Source organism: Leptidea sinapis, chromosome 44 (genome assembly GCF_905404315.1).
Source record: "Leptidea sinapis chromosome 44, ilLepSina1.1, whole genome shotgun sequence".
In the NCBI taxonomy this organism is placed as follows: Eukaryota; Metazoa; Arthropoda; class Insecta; order Lepidoptera; family Pieridae; genus Leptidea; species Leptidea sinapis.
In genome coordinates this window covers 1,628,068-1,652,047 of record NC_066308.1, presented here as the reverse complement: position 1 = coordinate 1,652,047, position 23,980 = coordinate 1,628,068, and the positions used below count along the sequence as shown (strand labels likewise).

At 38.3% G+C, this 23,980-nt stretch overlaps 1 protein-coding gene across 1 annotated transcript in view; it reads left to right on the top strand.

Moving 5' to 3' along the window:
* Window positions 1-23,980, top strand: part of LOC126977206 (rho-related BTB domain-containing protein 1) — a 37,900-nt gene that overhangs the window by 3,694 nt on the left and 10,226 nt on the right. The window contains exons 3-11 of the mRNA XM_050825921.1: window positions 1,004-1,107; window positions 10,081-10,164; window positions 11,493-11,606; window positions 14,987-15,194; window positions 16,897-16,989; window positions 19,024-19,109; window positions 20,682-20,808; window positions 22,274-22,411; window positions 23,862-23,885. Coding sequence (XP_050681878.1) covers window positions 1,004-1,107; window positions 10,081-10,164; window positions 11,493-11,606; window positions 14,987-15,194; window positions 16,897-16,989; window positions 19,024-19,109; window positions 20,682-20,808; window positions 22,274-22,411; window positions 23,862-23,885 — 978 coding nt within the window. The remainder of the gene's footprint in view (window positions 1-1,003; window positions 1,108-10,080; window positions 10,165-11,492; window positions 11,607-14,986; window positions 15,195-16,896; window positions 16,990-19,023; window positions 19,110-20,681; window positions 20,809-22,273; window positions 22,412-23,861; window positions 23,886-23,980) is intronic.

The window sequence follows — 23,980 nt, the reverse complement described above, 5'->3', positions numbered from 1 at the left end:
GGCTTCTTTAACACCGGCACCTCTTAAGGCACTGGATACCGGCTAGATAATGGGTACCACAATGGCACCGTTTTCTGTAATGTGTAAGCATTATTGTGTTTCGATATAAAGGGCGCCGTAACTTGTGAAATTACTGGGCAAATGAGACTTGACATCTTATGTCTCAAGGTGACGGGCGCTATTGTCGTGCCGCTAAGAATTTTTGGGGTTTTTCAAGAATCCTGAGCGGCACTGCATTGTACTGGGAAGGGCTTATCAGTACCATCAGCGAAACGTCCTTGCTCGACTCGTCCCGTATTTTTATAGAAATACTATTTTCATAAAATACCGCCGGGCATAACAATTTGGATCTTTACTGCAAATTACAGATGAGATCAAACTTAGAAATTGAGAGAAGCGACCGGAATTGATCAATAGTCTTTCATCATGATAACGCCAGATCACAAACAGTTTTAACTGATCAGCAAAAATGAGGAGGGTACAGCTCAGAGATGTTTACTACAGCAGCTTTATAACTTTGAGCTGGCATTGTCAGGTTATCATTATAAGAGGAGTAACAAAACTCGTCCCGTTGTTTTGAAAATAAATATTTCTACAGAAAAAAGTCATATAAAATGTGAAGAAATTTTTTAGTCATGTAAAATAGGACTTGTAATAATATAGGTATATATTCAAGAATTTTACCTCCACAGAATTGATTAACCTTTTGATTTTTTGACAGAGAAATGATAATAATTAAATTGCACAAATAAAAAAATTAAGGGTAAAAACGTACTGGGTTTTATGCCCTAGTATTTATTTATTTAATGGATTACCAATATAAGAAATAGTAGATACAGTTACATTGCATTAATAGCATATAATTTAACTTTTCAAGGAGAAATCTAGAAAAATATTGATTAAAATTAGTAAATTACGAGCTATTTATTATATAAGACTACATAAGTATTAATTTATCGTCAGGCAGAAGACTTCCTTTATTTCATTTATGCAAGTTTTTCAGGTCCTGGAAAGATCTTGGGAAGTTGTCGACGGAGTGAATGTATCCCTCAGACTCTGGGATACATTTGGAGATCATGAAAAAGACAGACGTTTTGCTTATGGCAGGTAAGTACAAAAAACCTATCTATATACATTACTAGCTGAACCGACAGACGTTGTTCTGTAGATGATAAAAAAATACTGTTTTATAGGAATTTACCAATAATATTTAAAAAAATCAAGAATTATTTCGTACAAAATGCTCCTTGTTTTAATGAAATTGTTTCACAGCGGAACTGTCAAACCGTGCGTCACTAAATTCTCTCATAGAAGATATGTCCATACAAAACAAATATTGAAAATAAAAATAATTATGGGTCCCAAATCGAAATAAAAACTATCGTATCAGTCAAGTTGGACCAAACTGCACTCCATGAATTAATCCCCATTAAAATCGGTTCATTAGTTTAGGAGTCCATCGCGGACAAACAACGTAATTTATATATATATTAAGATAAGATAAAGCATGACAAAAGAACCTTAGTATAGCTTTTAAGGTTTCTGTAGCCAAATGGCAAAAAACGGAACCTTTATGAATTTGTCATGTCTGTCCGCCTGTATGTCACAGCCACTTTTGTCCGAAACTATAAGAACTATACTGTTGAAACTTGGTAAGTAGATGTATTCTGTGAACCGCATTAAGATTTTCAGACAAAAATAAAAAAAACGCAATAAATTTTGAGGGTTCCCCATACTTAGAAGAGAACCTCAAAAATCTTTTTTTTCATCAAAGCTATGGATGGAAGTAAGCATGGTAACGACCATGCTTACTTCCATCGAAAATTGTTTTGGACGAGATCTAATAAGTAGTTTTTGTTTAAATACACTATTATTAAAACATCGATCAAGTTACAACGAGCTACAAGAACTATATTATTTTTCTTGTTACTACGGATGGGCGAGTCCGACTCGCACTTGGCCGCTTTTTTAAACGTGTGACGTCAGCATTGTTGATGTCACAATTGCTGACTTGATCACTCATAATTGAATCATCGCAAGAAAATTGCAAGACCATTTGATCACATTCGTATATTTGACGAGCAATGTTACATTTCGTTACGTTATTAATCTCGTTTTTATAATAAATAGGTGCGATGTAGATTTTGGGCCGATAAGCACAAAGATGGCGTTGGAAATTTTATCGCTTAGCAACCAAATTCTGTGCTACCCCGGGGCATGAAAAAATATGGAAGGCCTTGGCCCAAGAGTGTCGTAAGAGGCGACTTACGGCTGTTCCCAATATACTATCCACAGATAGAGATAAATTACAGATACGACTTAGGAACCTTCAAGAAAAAGGCCGGCAACGCATTTCTTGACACACCTGTTGTTGCAGATGTCCATGGGCGGTTGCCTCACCTCTCCCCATCCCGTGAGCCTCTTGCTTCCGCTCTTAAAAAAAAATTACTACCTTCTACTGTCATTAATTAGCTGTCAATAATCTGAAGCTGTCCCAATATACCCGATAAGTCATTCTTATCGTCTTATATTGGGACGCGTGAATTGAAATTTCCATACAAACATCTATCTTTGGTAAGGTATACGTCCTCCCATTGACAGACAGCGTGCACGGATAATGTGAGTTACCGTCGATAAGTTTATTGGGACAGAAAATTCAACGATAGTTACGATTTTTATCTCAAGTAAGAGATAGAATGAAAATTGGGAACGGCCGTTTGGGCATTTACCAGCAGGTGGCTTTTTTGCCCTGTGCTGCCCCGGGGCGTAAAAAGAATAGGGTAGTCCCAGGTCCAAGGGTGTCGTAAGAGGCGACTACGGGCTGTTTGAAAGAGGGAGAGTCACGCTGCCGTCTTATGACGTCAGCACAATCGGGCCAGACTCGTCCGGGTTACTTACCACACTCGCACAGAATACCGGCGAGAAGTAGCGGCCTAGTGCCGCTATGTTTCGCATAGGTTAGTGTCGAGGACCGGAGGCCATTTCCCCCGTCCTTCCCCCCCCCTCCCCCCCCACCAACAAAATATGAGAGCGGACCTAAAAAAGAAATTACCCCAGGAGGGTACCGGCTCTTATAGAGCCGGAGAATCCCTCCCCGAGCATTCGCGCTCGGGCTGCCCCTCGTATTCTGGGGAGGGCACAGTACCGCGTGTGTCACAGGACAAACAGGGCAGCAACACCACGGCACCCCGCTCCACGCTTAATGTGGACTTTTGTAACATCCGGGGAATTCACTCCAACTTAAACGCCGTCCATCACCACCTTGAGACGGCGCAGCCGGCCTTGTGTTTCCTTACGGAGACGCAGATATCTCGACCTAGCGATACGTCATATTTAACGTACCCCGATAAGGTACAAAATTGAGCATAATTTCATGTCTCATGCCGGGGTATGTGTGTACGTTAGGGAGGATATCTGCTGTCGCTGTCTCGGCAATTTTGAGGGTAGGGGCTTGTCTACTCTCTGGCTCCGCGTGGATTTAGAGGACCGCGTCCGCATCTATGCGTGTGTCTACAGGTCCCATAGTGGTAACGCAGAAACGGATCACCTCATGGGCTGCGTTCAAGCGGCATTTGATGACGTGCTTGCTCAGATCCCCTCCGCTGAAATCGTAGTCTTGGGTGATTTCAACGGGCACAATGCCGAATGGCTTGGATCACGTACCACAGACTACGCAGGGCGATCTGTGCATAATTTTGCATTGACGTATGGTCTGTCCCAATTGGTTGAGTCGCCGACGCGGCTCCCGGATGTGGATAGCCACATGCCGTCCTTATTAGATCTTCAGCTGACTACACATCCCGATGGTTACCAGGTCTCTGTCGACGCCCCTCTCGGAACGTCCGACCATTGCCTGGTCAGGAGTGTAGTGCCTATCCGACGCCAACGTCGCAGACCACCAGCGACCCGCCGCGTTTGGCACTACAAGTCAGCAGATTGGGATAGGATGCGTTCCTTTTTTGCATCCTACCCTTGGGGCAGGGTTTGTTTCCTTTCGGATGATCCTAGTGCCTGCGCCGTTGCAGTAGCCGATGTGATACTGCAGGGCATGGATATTTTTATACCAAGCTCTGTAGTACCGATCGGTGGCAGATCACAGCCCTGGTTCGATGCGTCAGTTAAAGCAGCATCTGACTGCAAAAAACAGGCGTATCGAACTTGGGTTGCGGCGCTGGGCTCAAAGGATCCGAACTGCAAAGTTCTGAAGAGGAAATACAACCGTGCCTCCAGATTTTTTAAGCGGCAAATCGCCCGTGCAAAATCGAAGCACGTCGTCAAAATTGGCGAGCAGCTTTCCAGTTACCCGACCGGAACACGCAAGTTCTGGTCGTTGTCGAAAGCTGCTCTTGGTAACTTCAACCAGCCGTCCATGCCGCCGTTGCACATGAGGAATGACACCCTGGCCCATACGGCAAAAGAGAAAGCCGATATCCTGTGCACTCTTTTTGCCTCCAACTCGACTCTTGACGACAACGGAAAAACACCGCCAACCATCCCGCGGTGTCAGAGCTCCATGCCTGAAGTACAGTTTCGACAGAAAACTGTTAGGCGAGCTCTGTTTTCGTTGGACGTCAGGAAGTCGAGCGGGCCGGATGGCATTTCTCCAATCGTGCTTAGAACGTGTGCCCCTGAGTTGACGCCGGTGCTAACGCGTTTATTCCGGCACTCTTATTCAAAAGGCGTAGTCCCTGATTCATGGAAGTCAGCCCTTGTCCATCCGATCCCAAAAAAAGGAGACAGTTCGGATCCGGAAAACTACAGGCCTATTGCTATTACCTCCCTACTCTCCAAAATTATGGAGAGCATAATTAACCGCCAGCTCTTGGTATACCTTGAGGGTCACCAGTTGATCAACGACCGGCAGTACGGCTTTCGCCATGGTCGGTCGACTGGCGATCTTCTGGTATACCTAACACATAGATGGGCGGCGGCTATTGAAAGCAAGCCTGGCAGTTGGTCTGGATATAGCGAAGGCCTTTGATCGTGTATGGCACAAGGCTCTCCTCGCAAAACTTCCATCATTTGGGATTCCCGAGAGCTTATGCAAGTGGACCTCCAGCTTCCTCACTGGGCGCAGCATACAGGTCGTTATCGACGGTTATTGCTCGAATCCCAAGCCCGTGAACGCTGGAGTGCCCCAAGGCTGTGTGCTATCTCCCACGCTGTTTCTTCTGCATATCAATGATATGTTGGACACCGCCAACATGCATTGCTATGCAGACGACAGCACTGGTGATGCCGTATACACGGGCCATGCAGGTCTCTCTAGGAAAAACGTCGACCAGTGCCGGGAGAAACTTGTGTCTTCTATCGAGTCCTCTCTCGAGAAGGTCGCGGAATGGGGTAAGTTGAACCTTGTCCAATTTAACCCCCAGAAGACTCAAGTTTGCGCGTTTACCACTAAAAAAACCCCATTTGCCGTATCACCGCTCTTCGAGAACACTTCCCTTAAAGCCTCGCCTAGTATCGGAATACTGGGTCTCGAAATCTCGAGCAATTGCCAATTCCGTGGCCATCTGGAGGGCAAAGCCAAACTGGCTTCAAAGAAACTGGGCGTCATAAATAGAGCACGGCAATACTTCAAGCCGGCCCACATTCTAGCGCTCTACAAAGCGCAGGTCCGGCCTCACATGGAGTATTGCTGTCATCTCTGGTCTGGCGCACCCCAGTATCAGCTCGATCCATTTGACCGCGTGCAACGCAGAGCAGCTCGAATTGTCGGGGACCCAGTACTCTGTGAACGGCTGGATCACTTGGCGTTGCGTAGAGACGTCGCTTCATTGTGTGTCTTCTACCGCATTTATCACGGGGAGTGTTCCGAAGAGCTGTTCAACCTGATTCCTGCCGCCGAATTTCACCTTCGCACGACACGCCACAAGTTACGATATCATCCCCACCACCTGGATGTGTGGCGGTCCTCCACAGTGCGGTTTTCAAGGAGCTTTCTTCCTCGTACCACGAAGCTGTGGAATGAGCTTCCTTGTGCGGTGTTTCCGGGACGATACGACATGGGTACCTTCAAGAAAAGCGCGTACACCTTCCTTAAAGGCCGGCAACGCTCTTGTGATTCCTCTGGTGTTGCAGGAGAGTGTGGGCGGCGGTGATCACTTAACACCAGGTGACCCGTACGCTCGTTTGTCCTCCTAAACACTAACAAAAGTATAATAACATTATTACAATAAATAATAAATTCTAAGTGTTGACTTAATTATAGTTGTTACACACATTTCAAAAACATAGACATAAACATATTTAATAAAAATGAATGCAAACATTATCGGAATATTTACAAATTGAATTAAACGTAAATGAATAAGAGATCAATAATATTATATAATAATTAAAACATGCATCATTTTACAATTATATAAAACAGACTTAAACTTATCAGTATTTATTAATTATTTGAATAAAATATACTTTTTGCCTATAATTTACAAAAAAAAAAAATTATGAATATAAATGAAATAAATTCCGTTTAAATGACGAAATATGGTCTGAATATACATCAATATCAACTTTTTATATGTATATATCGTTGGAAAGGTCTTGTGATAAGAAATGCTTAAATTGTGAATTTGGGTTTCTAACTGGTCGGGATTAAAAGTTTTTCCTTTCCATAGGGTTACTTTTAACTAACATTGCATATGCTTAACCAGGGATGCATACACGATCAGGAGACACGCGAGTTTCAATATAAATTAAGTCCACTGGCGGAGCCTTACTAACTATTGTATGACCATTTAAAAAATGTTCACTAACTAAATAATGAAACCTATGAATGTAGAAATTATCCATTTTACTTTTTACAACTACATTGGCAAAGTAGAGTTACAATGAGAAACTGATATTTTCTGCACTTTCCACAATTTACATCATTTACAACTTTTTTAACCTAAAATTATTATTCAAACACAACAAATCTTTCTATATTTGTAATACTGTGATTAAATAAAATTAAAATTATCATTACGTGGAAGCGTACCAAGAATAATGGCAGCATTTCCACGTTGGATAGCTAGGCTGATCCGTTGACCGAAATAGCTGCCAGCGCTTGGGTAGCCTTATTGAGGCGAGAAGATAGTACTTTGTACTTTCTCCGCGCCTTTGGGCCTCACGGGCCAAGTGTGTGGGCAACAAACACCACAAAGATGTAAGACTCATTGAGACCGACATATTTGCGACGCTTGTGGTCATCGGCAGTCAGCCAATAGTGTCGAAGCAAGCCCCGTCACACACCAGCGCCCTTCCGCGTGCCCAAGCCACCAGGGTCATTCCGTAAGGACGCTTACCATAGCGGCGGGTAATGTTTCGAACCATTTCGCTCTAAAACTGCTGGTGTATTAAGAGCGGACGACTGATACGGCCTGCCGATTTTAGGCAGACGCCCAAGAGCATCTACCTGAACGCCATATCTAACTTTTGTATTTTACATAAGATTTATACATGTGACGTGGTGTGGAATCGCTTGGCCAAACCCTGTTTTAATTGCGGATTCATTTTCGCGTTAATTATTTCTACAAGTGCGTGCAGTTTCATAAAATTGTCACATGTCGCGGAACGTGGGAATAATCGCACAAATAAAGATCGCCAAGCCTTGAATAAGGTTTTAGCCACGATATTGCTTACGTAGACTATCGAAGCCTTATACTTAATACACTTGGTAGTACGAATCACACGTATATAAAGAAAACTGCGTGGTAATATATGTTGCTAGTGCACGATAATCTAGAGTTAGATTATGATAGGTATTTTATTACATAATAACTTTGTAAGAATCACAGGGTAATGCTGAGTTTCTTCCGCCCGTTCTTCTCAGGTCTGAGGCATACTAGTGGGAGGCTCCTTTGCCGGCTAGATTATGGGTACCACAACGGCGCCAATTTCTGTCGTGTAAGTGTAAGTATTTCTGTGTTTCGGTCTGAAGGGCGCCGTAGCTAGTGAGATTACTGGGATGAAATGAGACTTAACATCTTACGTCTCAAGGTAACGAGCGCAATTGTAGTGCCACTCAGAATTTTTGGTTTTTTCCGCTCCTTATTATCATAAAAAAAAACAATACTTTTTCGATTGGGTGGTAGTTTATGGCGTTCAATAAGTGTTTTTTGAATATTTTGAATAAAAATATCTGAATTTGAAAACTGCAATAAGCAAAGATGCAAAAAATATTAAAAAAGCGGCCAAGTGCGATTCAGACTCGCCCATTAAGAATGAAAGGTAAATTGTGGTTTACGATTTATGACGTATTCAAAAAACTACATACTAGATCTCGTTCAAACCAATTTTCTGTGGAAGTTTGCATGGTAATGTACATCATATATTTTTTTCAGTTTTATCATTATCTTATTTTAGAAGTTACAGTGGGGGGGACACATTTACCACTTTGGAAGTGTCTCGCGCGCAAACTATTCAGTTTAGAAAAAAATGATATTGGAAACCTGAAAACCTCTCTTTTTTAAAGACCTATCCATAGATAGCCCACATGCATGGGTTTGATGAAAAAAAATTTTGAGTTTTAGTTCTAAGTATGGGGAACCCCCAAAATTGATTGCTTTGTTTCTATTTTTGTGTGAAATGTTAATGCGGTTCACAGAATACATCTACTTACCAAGATTCAACAGTACAAGTTCTCATAGTTTTGGAAAAAAGTGGCTGTGACATATACGAACAGACAGACATTCGGACTGGACGAATCTATAAACCCTAATGAGTTTCTTGGGCTCGTTCTTTTCAGTTTTGAGGCATATCTTTTTTGATAGGTGGTAGGTTGAAGTCACTAACGGCCGTTCCGAATATACTGTCTACAGAAAGAGATAAATTACTACCTTCTACTGTCAGTAATTAGCTGTCAATAATCTGAAGCTGTCCGAATATACCCGATACGTCATTCTAATCGCCTTATATTGGGACGCGTTAATTGCAATTTTCATGCAAACTTCTATCTCTGGTAAGCTATACGTCATCCCATTGACAGACAGCGTGTACGGATAAGGTGAGTTACTGTCGACAAGTTTACAAGGCCACAACCGGAGATAGACTGAATATTGGGAACGGCCGTAAGTGATTTACAAGACCTATTTTGATCTTAAACTTTTCTAGTGCATAGACGAATTGACCAATTTTGATTTATCAATGTGTATGTTATCTAGTGGTTAGCTAGTTATAAGGAGCTAATTTTATGCGTGGCTGACTGTTAAAATCGGTTACAGTAAATATAGTTTTGATTTGCTTTTCTATCTTTTAACCGACTTCAAAAAGGAGAAGTCTTTCAATTCGATTGGTATTTTTTTATGTATGTAGACCGATTACGCTGATATTTATGATCCGATTTTCATGATTCTTCTTTTGAAGTCGGTGCCAAGCCAAATGTAATAGCAGGTACCTACACTCGCCACGCGTGACTTTGAGCAGGATAGCTTTGTCTAGAACAAAAAAATCCAAGCGGGCTGGCGCCGAATTAAACCCTATCAATAGGTAGTATTTTGTTAATATTCTAGTTATAAATTGTGTTAAATTAAGTCTTTATTAAGTTATTTTATACTTTTCAGTTTTTGAAGTCGTTTTTTTTTAACATAGTTTATTTTATTGTGTCTCCATTTGAGACGATCGCTCGCTATGTCCTCTATACGGTCGATTTTGAATAAAAAAAAGTGTGTTTGTACTTATATTTGCACGCAAGAAGTTATACTTCTTTGGCGTAACAAAGCAAAAATTCTTAAAATGATTTATTCCTCGTGCTATTCTTCGTTTTTAGAAAGAACAATATTGTAAAAATCTTGCAAATATGGCTTTGACAATTAATTATTAAATAATGAATACGGCTGCATGGGCTTGAACCCTTTGCCAGACCTAATAATGGACGAAGAAGCCAAAAAATAACTAATGACGCAAACGTCAGAAAATTTTAGGAACCAACTTCAACCTGTTACCTTTGTGTTACAGTGATGCGCGCGCATCATAAAATTTCACTTTCATTTTTTCATAACGCGCCTAAAGAAGTATAACTTCAAAAATATTTGAGTTTCAGTTTGAGACATAAAAAAATATGCAATTTTTTACTGAGTATATAATTATTTTCAGGTCCGACGTAGTGCTGCTGTGTTTTTCAATAACAAATCCTATATCCTTAAGGAATTGCGGTGCGATGTGGTACCCAGAGATACGGTAAGAATTTCTATCATAAAATTACGATGACTTCACATGTAAGATCTGGCCGCAAATTATTGAAAGAACGTGAAAAACTCTTTATTAGCGTGAAAATAAAACGGGCGGACCTTATATGCGACGGCTGTGTTTTCAGATCAGTTTTAACTGGAAACTCTCAAAATCATTTAATTTCTGCATCTTTTAGTAGAAATTGTTACAGCATGTCTATGAAAATATATAATAAATTGCCCAATGAATTGAAAGATTTACCTTTCAAAGATTTTAAAAGAAGACTGCATCTGTGGTTAATAAATAAGTGCTTCTATAGTTTAAATGAATTTTTCAATACAAAATGAATTAGTCTATTTGATAATAATATATGTAAATTAATATACTTTTATGACATTGAATTTGTTAATATTATATATAAGTACTAAATGAATTATTAAGTTAATTACGTCTCATATTATAAAATCTTAAAATTTTAATTTTATAAATGATAGCATTGTGAAATCGGACATGTTTCGGTATAACAGTAGTGTTTAGACAATTTTTGTAACATATTTTGCATGTCAATTGACGAAACATATTGGATTATCAATAATATTATGTTAACATCTTAAGTACTATGTTTCCTGCAAATAAAATTTCATTTCATTTCATATGGAAAATGAGAACAAATGAGTGACGTGTCGCCCACATTCTCTTGCAACACCAGAGCAAATCACAGGAGTGTTGCCTGACATTTAGAAAAGTGTTCGCGCTTTTTAACATCCCGCTTGAAAAATTTCAAAAATCGGGAATTTATTGGTTTTACCCCGTTTTCCGAAAATCTATTTTTTATCAGATTTCGACGTTTTAAGATCCTAAGAAACGTCTCAGACTATTCCCGCGATTGTGGCCGTGCGTCTGTGTGTATGTGTGTGTGTGCATATGTATGGATGTATGTAAACCTCTTACAACTTTTGGGCGGATTTCATCGCAGTTGGCGCCATTCGAAAGGGCTTAACCAAACTTAGATTTTGAAAATAATTCGGAAAATAATTTTTTTTCATATTATTTTCATATACTTATGGTTTTCTTGGAATATTTTTTAAACAACCTTTAACCGATCGATTTCAAAAACTATTCAGCTCTATATATCAAAAAAGCACGTCGAAAGCCGGTCAAAATCGTGAATCATTCGTTCGTGAGTTACCGTTGACGAAAGAAAACCGAAATAGTGTTTTTTCTTTTGAAATTCCGAGTTCGATCAATTGAAACTCAAAGATTCTTTATTCATTCAAAAGTGATTGCCGTTTGAAAATTCAAAAAAAAGTATTGCTAATAATTATGTATTTTTTCAGGCGTTTTTGTCCAAACACACCAGTACTTCTGGTGGGATGCAAAAATGACTTACGATATATGTACAGAGATGAGGCATATTTAAACTTCTGCAAAGATCGCAGTCCCTTTATAAGGTAAGTAGATCCAGTTAAAATTTATGATATAAAAGATCATATTTTTTTTGCAAAATACGACATTTTTTAAAATTATACATCTGTAGGCGCGTTATGAAAAAAATTATGAGAGTGTAATTTTAAGATGCGTGCGCATCACTGTAACGCAGAAGTAACAGGTTGAATTTGGTTTCTAAAATCTTCTGACGCTTGCGTCATTCGTTATTTATTTTTGGTTTCTTCATCCATTATTAGGACTAACTAAACTTAGGAGGAATAAAACATTTTAATGATTTTTGCTTCGTTAGACCAAAGAAATATAACTTCTTGCGTGCATACATAAGTACACACACGCTTTTTTTCATAGAATCTAAGTTTAAATTAATATATCTTTCCTCTTCATAATACCAGTGCATGTAAGCATTAATAACAGAATTTTAAAAATGTGAATTTACCAAGAGGAGAATGTTCGCGATATCTACGAGTATGTTGAAGCTAAGGGCCTCAATATAGCCGAGTGGTGGAATCGTTCCTTCTCCCGAGGGATACAGTTTGTTATATATGTCGGAGAATTAGAATATAAAAGTAATATGGCCTGTATGATTATATTCTACTCTGTGTATTGGCCTGAACTGATGGCGAACGTCATCTTTCAAAGTGTGTTTGAAGTTGTCATTGTGTACGTCACTGTCGGTGACGTGATTGAAGTTAGTTATTATTGTCCATCAGTAGAGCGCTCATTGAGAAGTCGCAGTCGTCTTCAAGCTAGCACCCGCGCCGGTTGTGCGCACTGATCGACTTAAAACAACATGGCGGATACCAACACGGTGACTCCCGAATTTAAATCCAAATGAATCACCGAGATATACCTGAATGTCTTTTCGAGAGCTTTCCCGCATCACGGTGATGTCTGGCATTCCACAACCGCACATTTTACAAGAAATTTCTTGCTCGTACAGCCACTTTACACCCATACAACTTAGGGTGCGTCTTGGTAGCGTTCAACGTATCTCTTGAACCCTGGTGTTGCGGATGTCCATGTTCGTTTGCCTCACCGCTCCCCATCATGTGAGCATCTTGCCAGATTGCCCCGCTTATATTATATTCAAAATAGGATTTAAAATGAATTATTGAAAGTCAAAAACTACCACCCATTCCAAAAGGTATGCCTCAGACCTGAGAAGAACGGGCGCATCAAACTCAGCGGGCTTCTTTTTTTACTAAAAATATGGTAGTATAAAAATCATCCTGTGTGCGGTCTCTCTATTCCCTGGGGTATCATTAAGAAAGTCATTTATGTTATAGTAACCTTTGAACGTTTTTAAACAATTCTGATGAATTTCGTAATACATTCGTTTTGAACATTTTCTGGGATCTTATTGTAAAAGCATATACAAAAGACTTACCAACCCGACTTAGCCGAGTAGTTGGCATTATAAGTTTATGTTTATTCCTGGTGGTAACATTGTAATGTATTTACATTATAATGAATTTGCTAGAAACTGATTTACGGATAAGAATGATAAGACAATGTTTTTGTTTAATTCTTCTATGAAAATAAAAATGTATTGCTTGGAGAAAAAATATTAGTTAAATATTACGTCGCATAATCATCGAACAAATCACTTAAATTTGAAAAATAGCCTTAAAGTTATGCAGTGCTAGAAGAAGACTCAAACGAGCTGAATTATCCGCCGTATTCGTTTGATTAGAACGAAAAATTCAATTTCAAAGATAACATGGATGTCATTATTCTAGGGAACTAAACTTTGCATGCTGGAAGCAGTCTTATACATGCTAAAAATAAATTGATTAAGCTTAACTATTAGACATCTATGCTGACCCCTTTAACCCGTAGGTCACGACCTCCTTGTGCAAGTCATCAGTTTTAGGCCACAATAAATCTATAGTCATAAATCTAAACCACTAATTTGTTAAGGTTAGAACAACATTGTTGAAATCTTCGATGGAACATAATGTCCTCGCTCGTTTTTTTGCGTAGAAAATATTAAAAATACATATTAAAATTGCGCTTTATAGCGTCAAATTATAAACCATTAAGCCCTTTTTGTACTTATTAAATAATAGTAATATAAATATAAATAGTTCTTTGAATTACAAGTTAAATGTTTGCTAAGGTGTTTTCGTAAAAATAACGAGTTATGAACGCACCTACATTAATTTTTTTTAATTCGTTCTTGCGAACAGGCTATAGCCCGACCCCTTACTGCCTCATCTTTAGTATTTTCATTTTCGGTATTTATTTTCAATATTTTGTTTTACAAAAAAAGTCCAATAAAGTATTCTGATCTCATCTTTCATCAATAAAATTTTCCTTTTATGTATGTTTTCACTATTTTTTAAAAGTTATTAACAACACGATTCACTTTCCTCTAAGGAAGTAGCAACTTTTTTCGAATCACTCACTTTGACACATAAGCCATCCAGTTTAGGTTGAAATATTACCTCATGGTTCGAATGAATGAACGAACTAAATCAGTTTGCGATTCAATTTCTTATTCAAATAGCAAAGCAGTTCATTTTAGGTTGTCAATTGAATCGCAATAAGAGTTCATGGTAGGCCCGAAGGCCTTAGCTATGCGAGGCTTTTATCAAAGGCAGCGTTGGAAACGAGAAGCCTATCCTGAGTCGGTGACCCATTTCCTACACTGCACAGGAACCCTCCATTATTAAATAAATTACAATTAAATACGTTTTTTTTGTTTGCTTTGTAGTTTTATATTCTAATATTAAGTGTATCCTGTGGGTGTTTTGGGAAATAAATGTTTTTATTTCTTTATCTTTCTTTCTTATATATGATAGAAATTCTTCTAAATACGCATTGCGTACAAATGAAGAGATAGAAACCGATAAAAAAGGCCATAGAAAGCTAAGTAAAAAATATTTTTTTTGAAACAAATATTTGGAGAATATATTTTTGAAATAATTTTATTTTAGATGTGTTTTTTTAATGATAATAAGGGACCAGAAGAGCAGGACGTTCAGCTGATGGTAATTGATACGCCCTGCCCATTTCAATGCAGTGCCGTTCAGGATTCTCGAAAAACCCAAAATTCTGAACGGCACTACAACTGCGCTCGTGACCTTGAGACATAAGATGTTGAGTCTCATCGGTCCAGTACTTTCACTAGCTACGGCGCCCTTCAGACCGAAACACAGTAATGTTTACACATTACTGCTTCACGGCAGAAATAAGCGCCGTTGTGGTACCCATAATCTACCCGACATCCTGTGCAAAGGAGTCTCCATCTGGTGTTTTTTAATCAATTTATTAGAAATATGGTTTTTTGTATTTTTTTTTCATTTAGTTAGGTAGTTTCCATACTGTTTCATATTTCTACTGTGCTAAAACTGTATATTAATGTTACTATTTAACGTAGGGCACCAAGGAAAAGCGATCTAGTAATGCCGGATCAAGGGCGCGCTCTGGCACACGAGTTTGGAATATATTACTATGAGACATCTGTATTTACTTATTATGGTGTCAATGAGGTGTTTGAGAACGCTATCCGAGCAGCGCTGATTGCAAGAAGACAGCAAAGATTTTGGATGACCAACTTGAAACGTGTACAAAGACCTTTGTTACAGGTGAGAAAATCTACATAATATTTTAAATAATTTGTTATTATTTTAAAGTGACATCCCTAATCAAAAATCCTAATTAAATATTTTGTAACCAAAATTTTTATGAACGATGCGGCTCTCGAACTTTCTGAATAAATTTTGGTTACAAATATAATTCAACATAATATTTTGTAAAAAAAAACGTTTCGTAGAAAACATTCACAAAAATTGGAACAGACTTCTACGGAAAGATCAAAGTTGAGAAAAAAAATTCTTTCACAGAGTATTCTGGTCCATTTCATGGGTGTCTTTGTCTTCGTGACAGCGATATCTTCATGTAATGCCAAGCGATCAGGCTGAGTCGTTTATAAAGCAAATCTTATATTACGAGGGTCAAACTGTTTACGAGTGGTCATTTCTAAATACTTTTATTGTCACCCGTATTGCGCGTAATGTAAGCTTTTTGTTGTTGTTTTATTTATTAAGAACATTGGTAACGAGACCAGAATAACATAAACAAAAATGTCAAAAACCCTTGAATGAAATAAGAGTAAAGATTTCGAAATTTAAAGCCTCATCTCCACTATCGGCGATGATCGTTACTTGTATGATCGTCTATCATCGGCAAGTTAATCACCACACGGTTGATCACCGTGTAAGCATCCACACGATCGTCCGTGATCATTTATTGAGCGGCAGTCCTTCGTGATGGACGTGGAGTTTATAGCTGCTGCTTCATTCATTTAATTTCAGTAAACAATCATTTTGTTAATTTAATTGAACAAAAAGTTGTGAAAAAAAAATGGAAGAAGAGAAGATCGTGGTTTTTGAGCATTCGTCTTAATAGAACAAAGTTAATATAAATATCCAAGTAAATTTAACTTATAATGTAATTAATCCTAGTTACTAGATTCACTCACTGTCCAGTGTCCTCCAGTGAATGAATGAACGGCGATCGTGCACACGCACGCAACTACACGCGAATTCCCTTTGATGCGAGCCCGAAAAACCGACAAGTTAGGCTTCGTTCACACGGCATTATCCTGCACGTTTTTTTGTAATCGTTTTTTTAACCTATAGTCAATCGGGTGTTTATATGCTAAATTTTCATTCGTGTAAAAACGAATAGCCGCAGTTTCCACACAGTTGTCACAGTGAGTAGACGTCACTGATGGATCCACGCTGCCACCCTTCCAAAAGACGCTCAGGTACTACACGCTTCTTTGGTTGCTATTCGATAAAAAACGTATGACATCGTTCGTGTGAAGGAGACAAAGCTATACCATATGCCACTGCGAACCGAATACGTCAAAGTTCATTCGATTTGCTTGACAAGACCGTTGAGTATGCGTTTAAACATATAAGCGGTACACGTTTTTTTGCAGTACAATCGACGTGTGAATCGATCTATGTACGTTGTATGGTCACTATTTATACGTTAAGACGAATACTGCAAAAAAACGTGCAGGACAATGCCGTGTGAACGAAGCCTTAATGATCTCTATGACTGTTATAGACGATGATCAGCGACTAGAAGCTAATAAGCCCTCCATACACATCGCGTGTGTCTTTATTCCTCGATTGTGAAGAGGCGCCATGAGATAATGAATGGCCACATAATGCTCTCCGAAGTGCGGTTTTATTCCACGAAATTATTAAAAAATAATATATTTTTACTAAAATACGATATCCCGCCCTAATTCACAATAATTCAATCATTTTACAGGCTCCTTTTAGACCGCCACGACCGTTAGAGCCAGAAGTTTCGGTCGCGGGCAGTGACTACTTGGAAAATACGGCAACATTACTACGGCAACAGGTACGACAAAATTTTCAAATTTATAGATGGCTTCTATGAAATCTTAGACGTCAACTCGGATGGCCAGCATTCGGGAAGCTAAATAAAATCTTCTCGTCCAAAATACCACAGTGTCTGAAGACAAAAGTTTTCAACTAGTGTGTGTTGCCAGTGATTATATACGGAAAGCAGACGTGGTCGCTGACTATGGACCTTATGAGGAAGCTCATTGTCACTCAGAGGGCGAGGAGGGGCTATGCTCGGAGTTTCCCTGCGAGATCGAATCAGAAATGAGGAAATCCGTAGGAGAACCAAAGTCACCGATGCCATAGCTCAGATGATTGCGAAACTGAAGTGACAGTGGGCATCGCACATAGCTTGACGGACAGATGGCCGTTGGGGCTGTAAAGTCCTCGAATGCCAACCACGTACCGGAAGACGTAGCGTTGGCCCACCACAATAGACCGACGATCTGGTCAAGAACCCCGGAACACGTTGGATGAGGGCAGCGCAGGACCGATCGTCATGGCGATCTTTGGGGGAGGCCTTTGTCCAGCAGTGGACGTCTTCCGGCTGAAATAGGTTGGATGAGGACAGCGCAGGACCGATCGTCATTTCGATCTTTGGGAGAGGTTTTTATATAGAAGTGGACGTCTTCCTGCTGAAATGATGATGATGACGAAGCACAATATCGCAAAGTTGTTGTTTTGGTCTGATTTGCAGACAAACACGGTATTATCATCTTTTAAAAAGCATAGCAATGAAAGAGCAATGAAAGAGCAAATTCTATCAGCGCTTTAAACACGCGACGCTTCTTATCCCATATCTTACTTTACTGTTTTACTATCGTTATTTAACTGTCATGCTTTTGCGGGTACTTCGAAAAAGTTTAAAGTGAGAGTTGCAAGCTTAGATTAAGGATTGGTCTCCGCTGCGCTCTATTTAGATACCGCACTACCTGAGTACAATAACTTTTTTATTACGGCAACTATTAGATACTTGTGTGCGTGACATCTTGACACTGAATGGCATCTTTCAAGCTTTGTATGTGCATGCGGTACCTAGTTGGAGCGCAACAGAGACCAATCCTTAATCTAAGGCTGCAAGTTTATAAAATGTTTTAAAAATATCTCTTAGTATTTCTCGGACATGGTGATTATTTGCGGTTCGCGAGGATTTCCCGTTCATAGATTCATGATAGCGGCTGCGTGCGAAGTTTTCCATAGACTACTAACCACAGACTGCATTAGTCTGTCTACAGAGTTGGCAAGAAGTTCTAGCGAGAGTAGTATGGTGAGCTATTAGTTTTTCTTATTTAATTTTTGATATATTTACATTAATTTATGTCCCTGCTATGGGGCAAATGCAGAAGATGCTTTTAATTTTTGTGCTGCAGACGACGGCTTTGATAACCGTAGTATTTTTGCTTTGAATAAACAAACTGGTCATGCTTACTCACACCTCAGACGAGTTTGTTAGACTTTCGTTGTGTGGAGTGATATGCTTCTACGACCACCGTAGCGAAACTCTCTAAGAAAACAGCGACTCACTCGATTGTTTAAAACGTGCAGTCATTGATAGATACTAATAACTACTAGATACTACTACCGCTTCGGGAACAAATGGCGCTCTGAGAGAGAAGAAGCGGCGCAAGAAACTCTCCCAGCATTCTTTTTTTGCGTTTTTTTAAATACTCAATAATCATCATGTAGTCCCAGGCTGGCGATCACTTAGATATTTAACTGTGGAGTAGGATTTACGACAGAGCCATTTTTTAATTAAACATTTAAATTTATTTATAGAAAATGCCTGAACAGTGGCTGGGACTTTATTATAAAAGTGTTATACATTTACCCTTAAAGGAAAAAAACGGAGATAGCCGAAATCCACTACTTTTCAAGCAACTGTTCGCTTTCAAACTTAGCCGGATTATACTTCGTCGCCAATCGCCATACTGTAATTACAACTATTTCAAACTTATGTCAAATGACTGCACGTCGTTTCATGCTAAACTTAATTTAAATTTTTACTTCTTAATTCCTGATATCTTTATAGGTAAGCAGTATGGGCGAGGCAACAGCAGGCGATTTCAATGAAGACACAGAGTTTTTAATTAGGCAAGATCAGGCAAAACAGTTAAGGTAATAGTTAAAACATACTATCTATCCTACTTTAAAAATCTGAAGGTACTCAGTATTCTTCTATACTAGTTGTATTCATGAATGAGACATATATTGTACTAGTTTTTGACCGACTTCAAAAAGGAGCAGGTTCTCAACTCGATTGGTATTTTTTCTCTATGTATGTACACCGATTCGCTGAGATTTACGAAAAATATTAAGTCATTCTTCTTTAGTTTGATGCGGAATAGTTGCCATTTGGGCCCATAAAAATATCACAACACTTTTTAGGAAAATTTATGTTTACGTGGATGATGTTATTGTTTAAGTGGACCATGTAATTTTATTTCATGTACTTACGACTTTTTAGGAGTTTTCATTTAGGTTGATTTGATATTATCGTGTCCCGATAAGTGGGTTTTAGACTACCTTTTTTTTATATTTTTGTCTACAATATAATTTTACAAAATGCTAGACAATTATTATAATTACCTGTAGAATTTGTCATTGTTTCAAGTCACCCCTTTTTACATCCACATTGAAAGCCTTCGACGAGGCTAAACTGCTATTCGTAGCTATTTATGTCTAAGTCCGATCCATTTGACCGCGTGTAACGTAGAGCAGCTCGAATTGTACGGGACCCAGTACTCTGTGAACGGCTGGATCACTTGGCGTTGCGTAGGGACGTCGCTTTATTGTGTGTCTTCTACCGTATTTATCATGGGGAGTATTCCGAAGAGATTAGCCCCATGAAAAGAACATCGGTTGATTTGTTCGAGAGATTTCGTGAACGAAAAAAGTGTTTTTGGAATTATTCCAAAATTCCTAATTCAATCAATTTAAAGTTCCTTGTTCCTCACGTGGATGTTTTTTAAGCCTCGTCGGAAAACGCGGAAAACGCGTCCATTCAAAACCTATTGCAGTTTGGAATATCGATAAATAGTATTTTATCAAACATTCATCAGACTTTTGAGCTCGAAGAGCTAAAGAAAAAAATTAAAACGCTTAGCGGGAAGTTGCACGGATGGCCTTTAGGTCAACTGTTTTCCTAAATTTTCTCTTGTTCTCTATGGGATGAACATTTGATTTACTCAATAATACGTCATAAATACAAATAGGTAATATTAGTTTTTGTATTGATGTATTTATGGTAAATTTCGTAGGCCACGTTTATTATAAAACCATTTTCCCATTTTCGCGACGAGATTGGTTATTATCAGTATTGTTATCATGAAAATAAAATCGTTTTGTAACGTCGTACAAACGACATTGTGCATGAGTGACATGACACTCATGCACACTTAGCAGTCGCCATTCGAGGACTTTACTGCTCCAACGGCCATCTGCCCGTCGAACTACGTGCCTTGCCCACTGCTACTTCACTTTCGCAATCATTTGGAGTATGTCGATCTATGGTTCTCCTACGGATCTCTTCATTTCTGATTCGATCTCCCAGGGAAACTCCGAGCATAGCCCTCTCAATTGCCCTCTGAGCGATAATGAGGTTTCCCATAAGGCTCTCGCGTATAATTGAGCGTAATGATCAATTTAGCTAGCACACTAGTTTCTAATGTACTGTTTCATTAATTTCAGAGTATGGGATCACATAAAGCGTCGTTCATCTTGCCAGATCTTAACTCTCAGCGACAATTGTAAGAAGCCGCCGGATTTGTTCAGAGAAGTCAACCATCCCGCCATTTTGTCAATCAAAGTTGTGAAGGTATCCTAGTAAATATTTTAAATTATAGAATAGAAACACTTTATTAGCAATAAAAACATACACGTTTAATTTACAGTATAAATAATACAATCTTAAAATACTAAATTGAATGAAATAGATAACAAAAATTATTAAAATATAAAAAAATAATTAAAAGAACTGTGCGGCGCGTGATTCTCTGCTAAAAGGAGCTGACTCAGTACATTGTTGGTCACTGCATAAAATATCTATATAGGTGGCACTAGATAGTACCTATTGTATATAAATAAACATTAAATATACCTAAATATATATACCTAAAGGTGAATGTAAGTTTGTGTGTTACGCTTTTACTCCTTGATGTCGAAAATAGTATAATTTCCAAAATTTTGTGAGTTCCCCGGGGAGTGCGATATGAATTTTAGGCCGGGTGCACATTTAGCCACTGACGGTAAAATAAAACTATGGAACAAAAGAGAAAGAGTAGGCACGCGTAGTGAGGCGAGTTAAAGTATTTGTAGTAAAGAATTATTTGTATTTGGACAAGGCGTAATGTGAACGAAGTCGTGGACTATGTAGGTAGCGTTGATATAGAAGTAGTAGACCAATTCATCTAAAACTGGGTTGAATTTGAATACTAAATATGTGGTAATAATTTCACTGAATCATTTAATTTTTATGAATTATTTAAACTTCGGGAAAGATGTCGTCACGTCGAGTGCAACTCGCATCGGCAGCGTTCGGGAAGCTTCGTAAAATCTTCTCGTCAAAAATACAACAGTGTGTGAAGACGATGGTTTTTAACCAGTGTGTGTCGCCAGTGATGACATACGGAACGCAGACGTGGTTGCTAACTATGGGGCTTATGAAAAAGCTCAGTATCGCTCAGAGACCAATAGATATGGCTTTTCTCGGAGTTTGCCTGCGAGATCGAATCAGAAATGAGGAGATCAGGCAGGGCACACAGCTCGACGGACAGATGGCCGTTGGAGTAGTAAAGTCCTCGAATGGCGACCACGCCAAGACGCAGTGTTGGTAGACCCCGCCGGAATACGTTGAATATATATCACAGGACCGATCGTCGTGGATCTTTGACCTCTTCCGGCTGATGATTTTGTACGGTGGGATCTATGTAGAAAGGTTTTCACTAAGTACATAAGTTGGTACCATAGTTGTGCCAAGCAGTAGCATGCTTGGATTATTGTGTTTCTGTTTGAAGAGCTCCATATCATCATCATTTCAACCGGAAGACCAGATTGTCGGTCCATCTTGTGGGAAGCATACCAACACTACATCTTCCGGTACGTGGCAGCCGTTCGAGAACTTTACTGCCCCAAGAGGAGCGTAGAGCTCCGTATCTAATCAATTATTGCTATGACTTACTCAGACAATTCAGACTCAATTTATGCATCACGACTCATTAGAGTAGAAATCTGAAAGTATTTTTTTCTATCTTCAGTAATATATTAAATCAAATTATTTTCAGTGCGACAAAATCCAGCACGCGACTTCGCAGACCCAAACTATTGTGACTATGAGCAAGCTTATATCACAAAATGTGATGCAAGAAATTATCAATTTCATATACACTGGCGTTATCGACAGTACAGCATTCAAACAACAGGTGGGTGATCCCCGCATTTTCAACCTTATAGCAAAAAAAGTAGAATTAATTTTTGCTTAACGCTGTGCGGTATAGGAGTATTCTGAATAGAGAAGCCATATTATGAAGTTCTGAACGCTGTAAAAATAGAACAACGTTGTAAGAGTGTGTGTATACTTATGTATGCACGCAAGAAGTTATACTTCTTTAGCTCTTCCTAACGAAGCAAAAATCATTAAAATGATTTATTCCTCGTGCAATTCTACGTTTTTAGAAAGAACAATTTTGTAAACATCTTGCAAAGATGGCTTTGACAGTTAATTATTAAATAATTAATGTCTAATAATGTTAATGCCTGTCCTAATAATGGACAAAGAAACCAAAAACAAAAACGAATGACGCAAACGTCAGAAAATTTTAGGAACCAACTTCAACTTGTTACTTTTGTGTTACAGTGATGCGCGCGCATCTTAAAATTTCACTCTCATCATTTTTCATAACGCGCCTAAAGAAGTATAACTTCAATAAAAATGTTCATATACGCTACCTAAACCATCAGAAATTGATCCTTCAATTATATATTCTATTATTTGTCTCTGTAAGGCTTACTTTGTTATAATTCCTCTGAGGATTAACTCAGACGGATAGGTAACCTAAAAAAAAAAAGAGGTCTTTATAAATATATATTTTGTCAAAAATAAAATATGTGTCAAGCTGGCAGTGTTGAAAAACTATTTAATTGAATATGTAATACGATAGGCTATATTATAATTTATAAGTCTCAAAGAAATCCAAGAGTCAATGTCATTAATTGTGAATACAGTAGTGACGTTTTATAAATCAGTTATACCCGGATGGTCAATTGTCTAATTTAACAAAGAGTATATATAATATACTATAATATATCCCTCTAACGATACGAAGACTCGAAGAATCCAAGAGCCAAACTAATATCTGAAGTCGTGTTTGTCAATGTCATTAATATTGACAGTGACGTTTTATAAATCAGTTATACCCGGATGGTCAATTGTCTTATTTAACAAAGAGAATAAATATACTATTATATATCCTTATAACGATACTGCAACGTGAAACTGCTAAAATAACTGTTTAGTTATATTTTTAGTTATCATAGATATGAATAAAACTGTCAACTTAATTTCGCATAAATCAACAAATCTCTCAAATACATAGTCCCTTTGCATTTGACAGCTTTTGAGTACCTATTATTGACATTAACCAAATAAAGTTTTGAGGTCATTTATGTGAATCAGCTTATTCCTATACTCAGCTTTATTTTGTAGAATAAATTTGAGTACCAACAAGACTAAGTATTTATGTTCTATAAATTTGCAGCTTTCATCACGAATACCGCTTCTATTTTATATTAATATTATGTACTCTGTGTTCTATCTGAATTATAATAAATAAATAAAAAATAATAATATTAAATTAATAATATGTCCTGCAGTCCGCAGCTATCGGATTATTACTGGTAATTTATTATGATAAATAAATCATTAATCATTATTATTAATTACATTTATTATTTTATATTTTTTTTCTTTTAGACACACATACTTTGTTTTT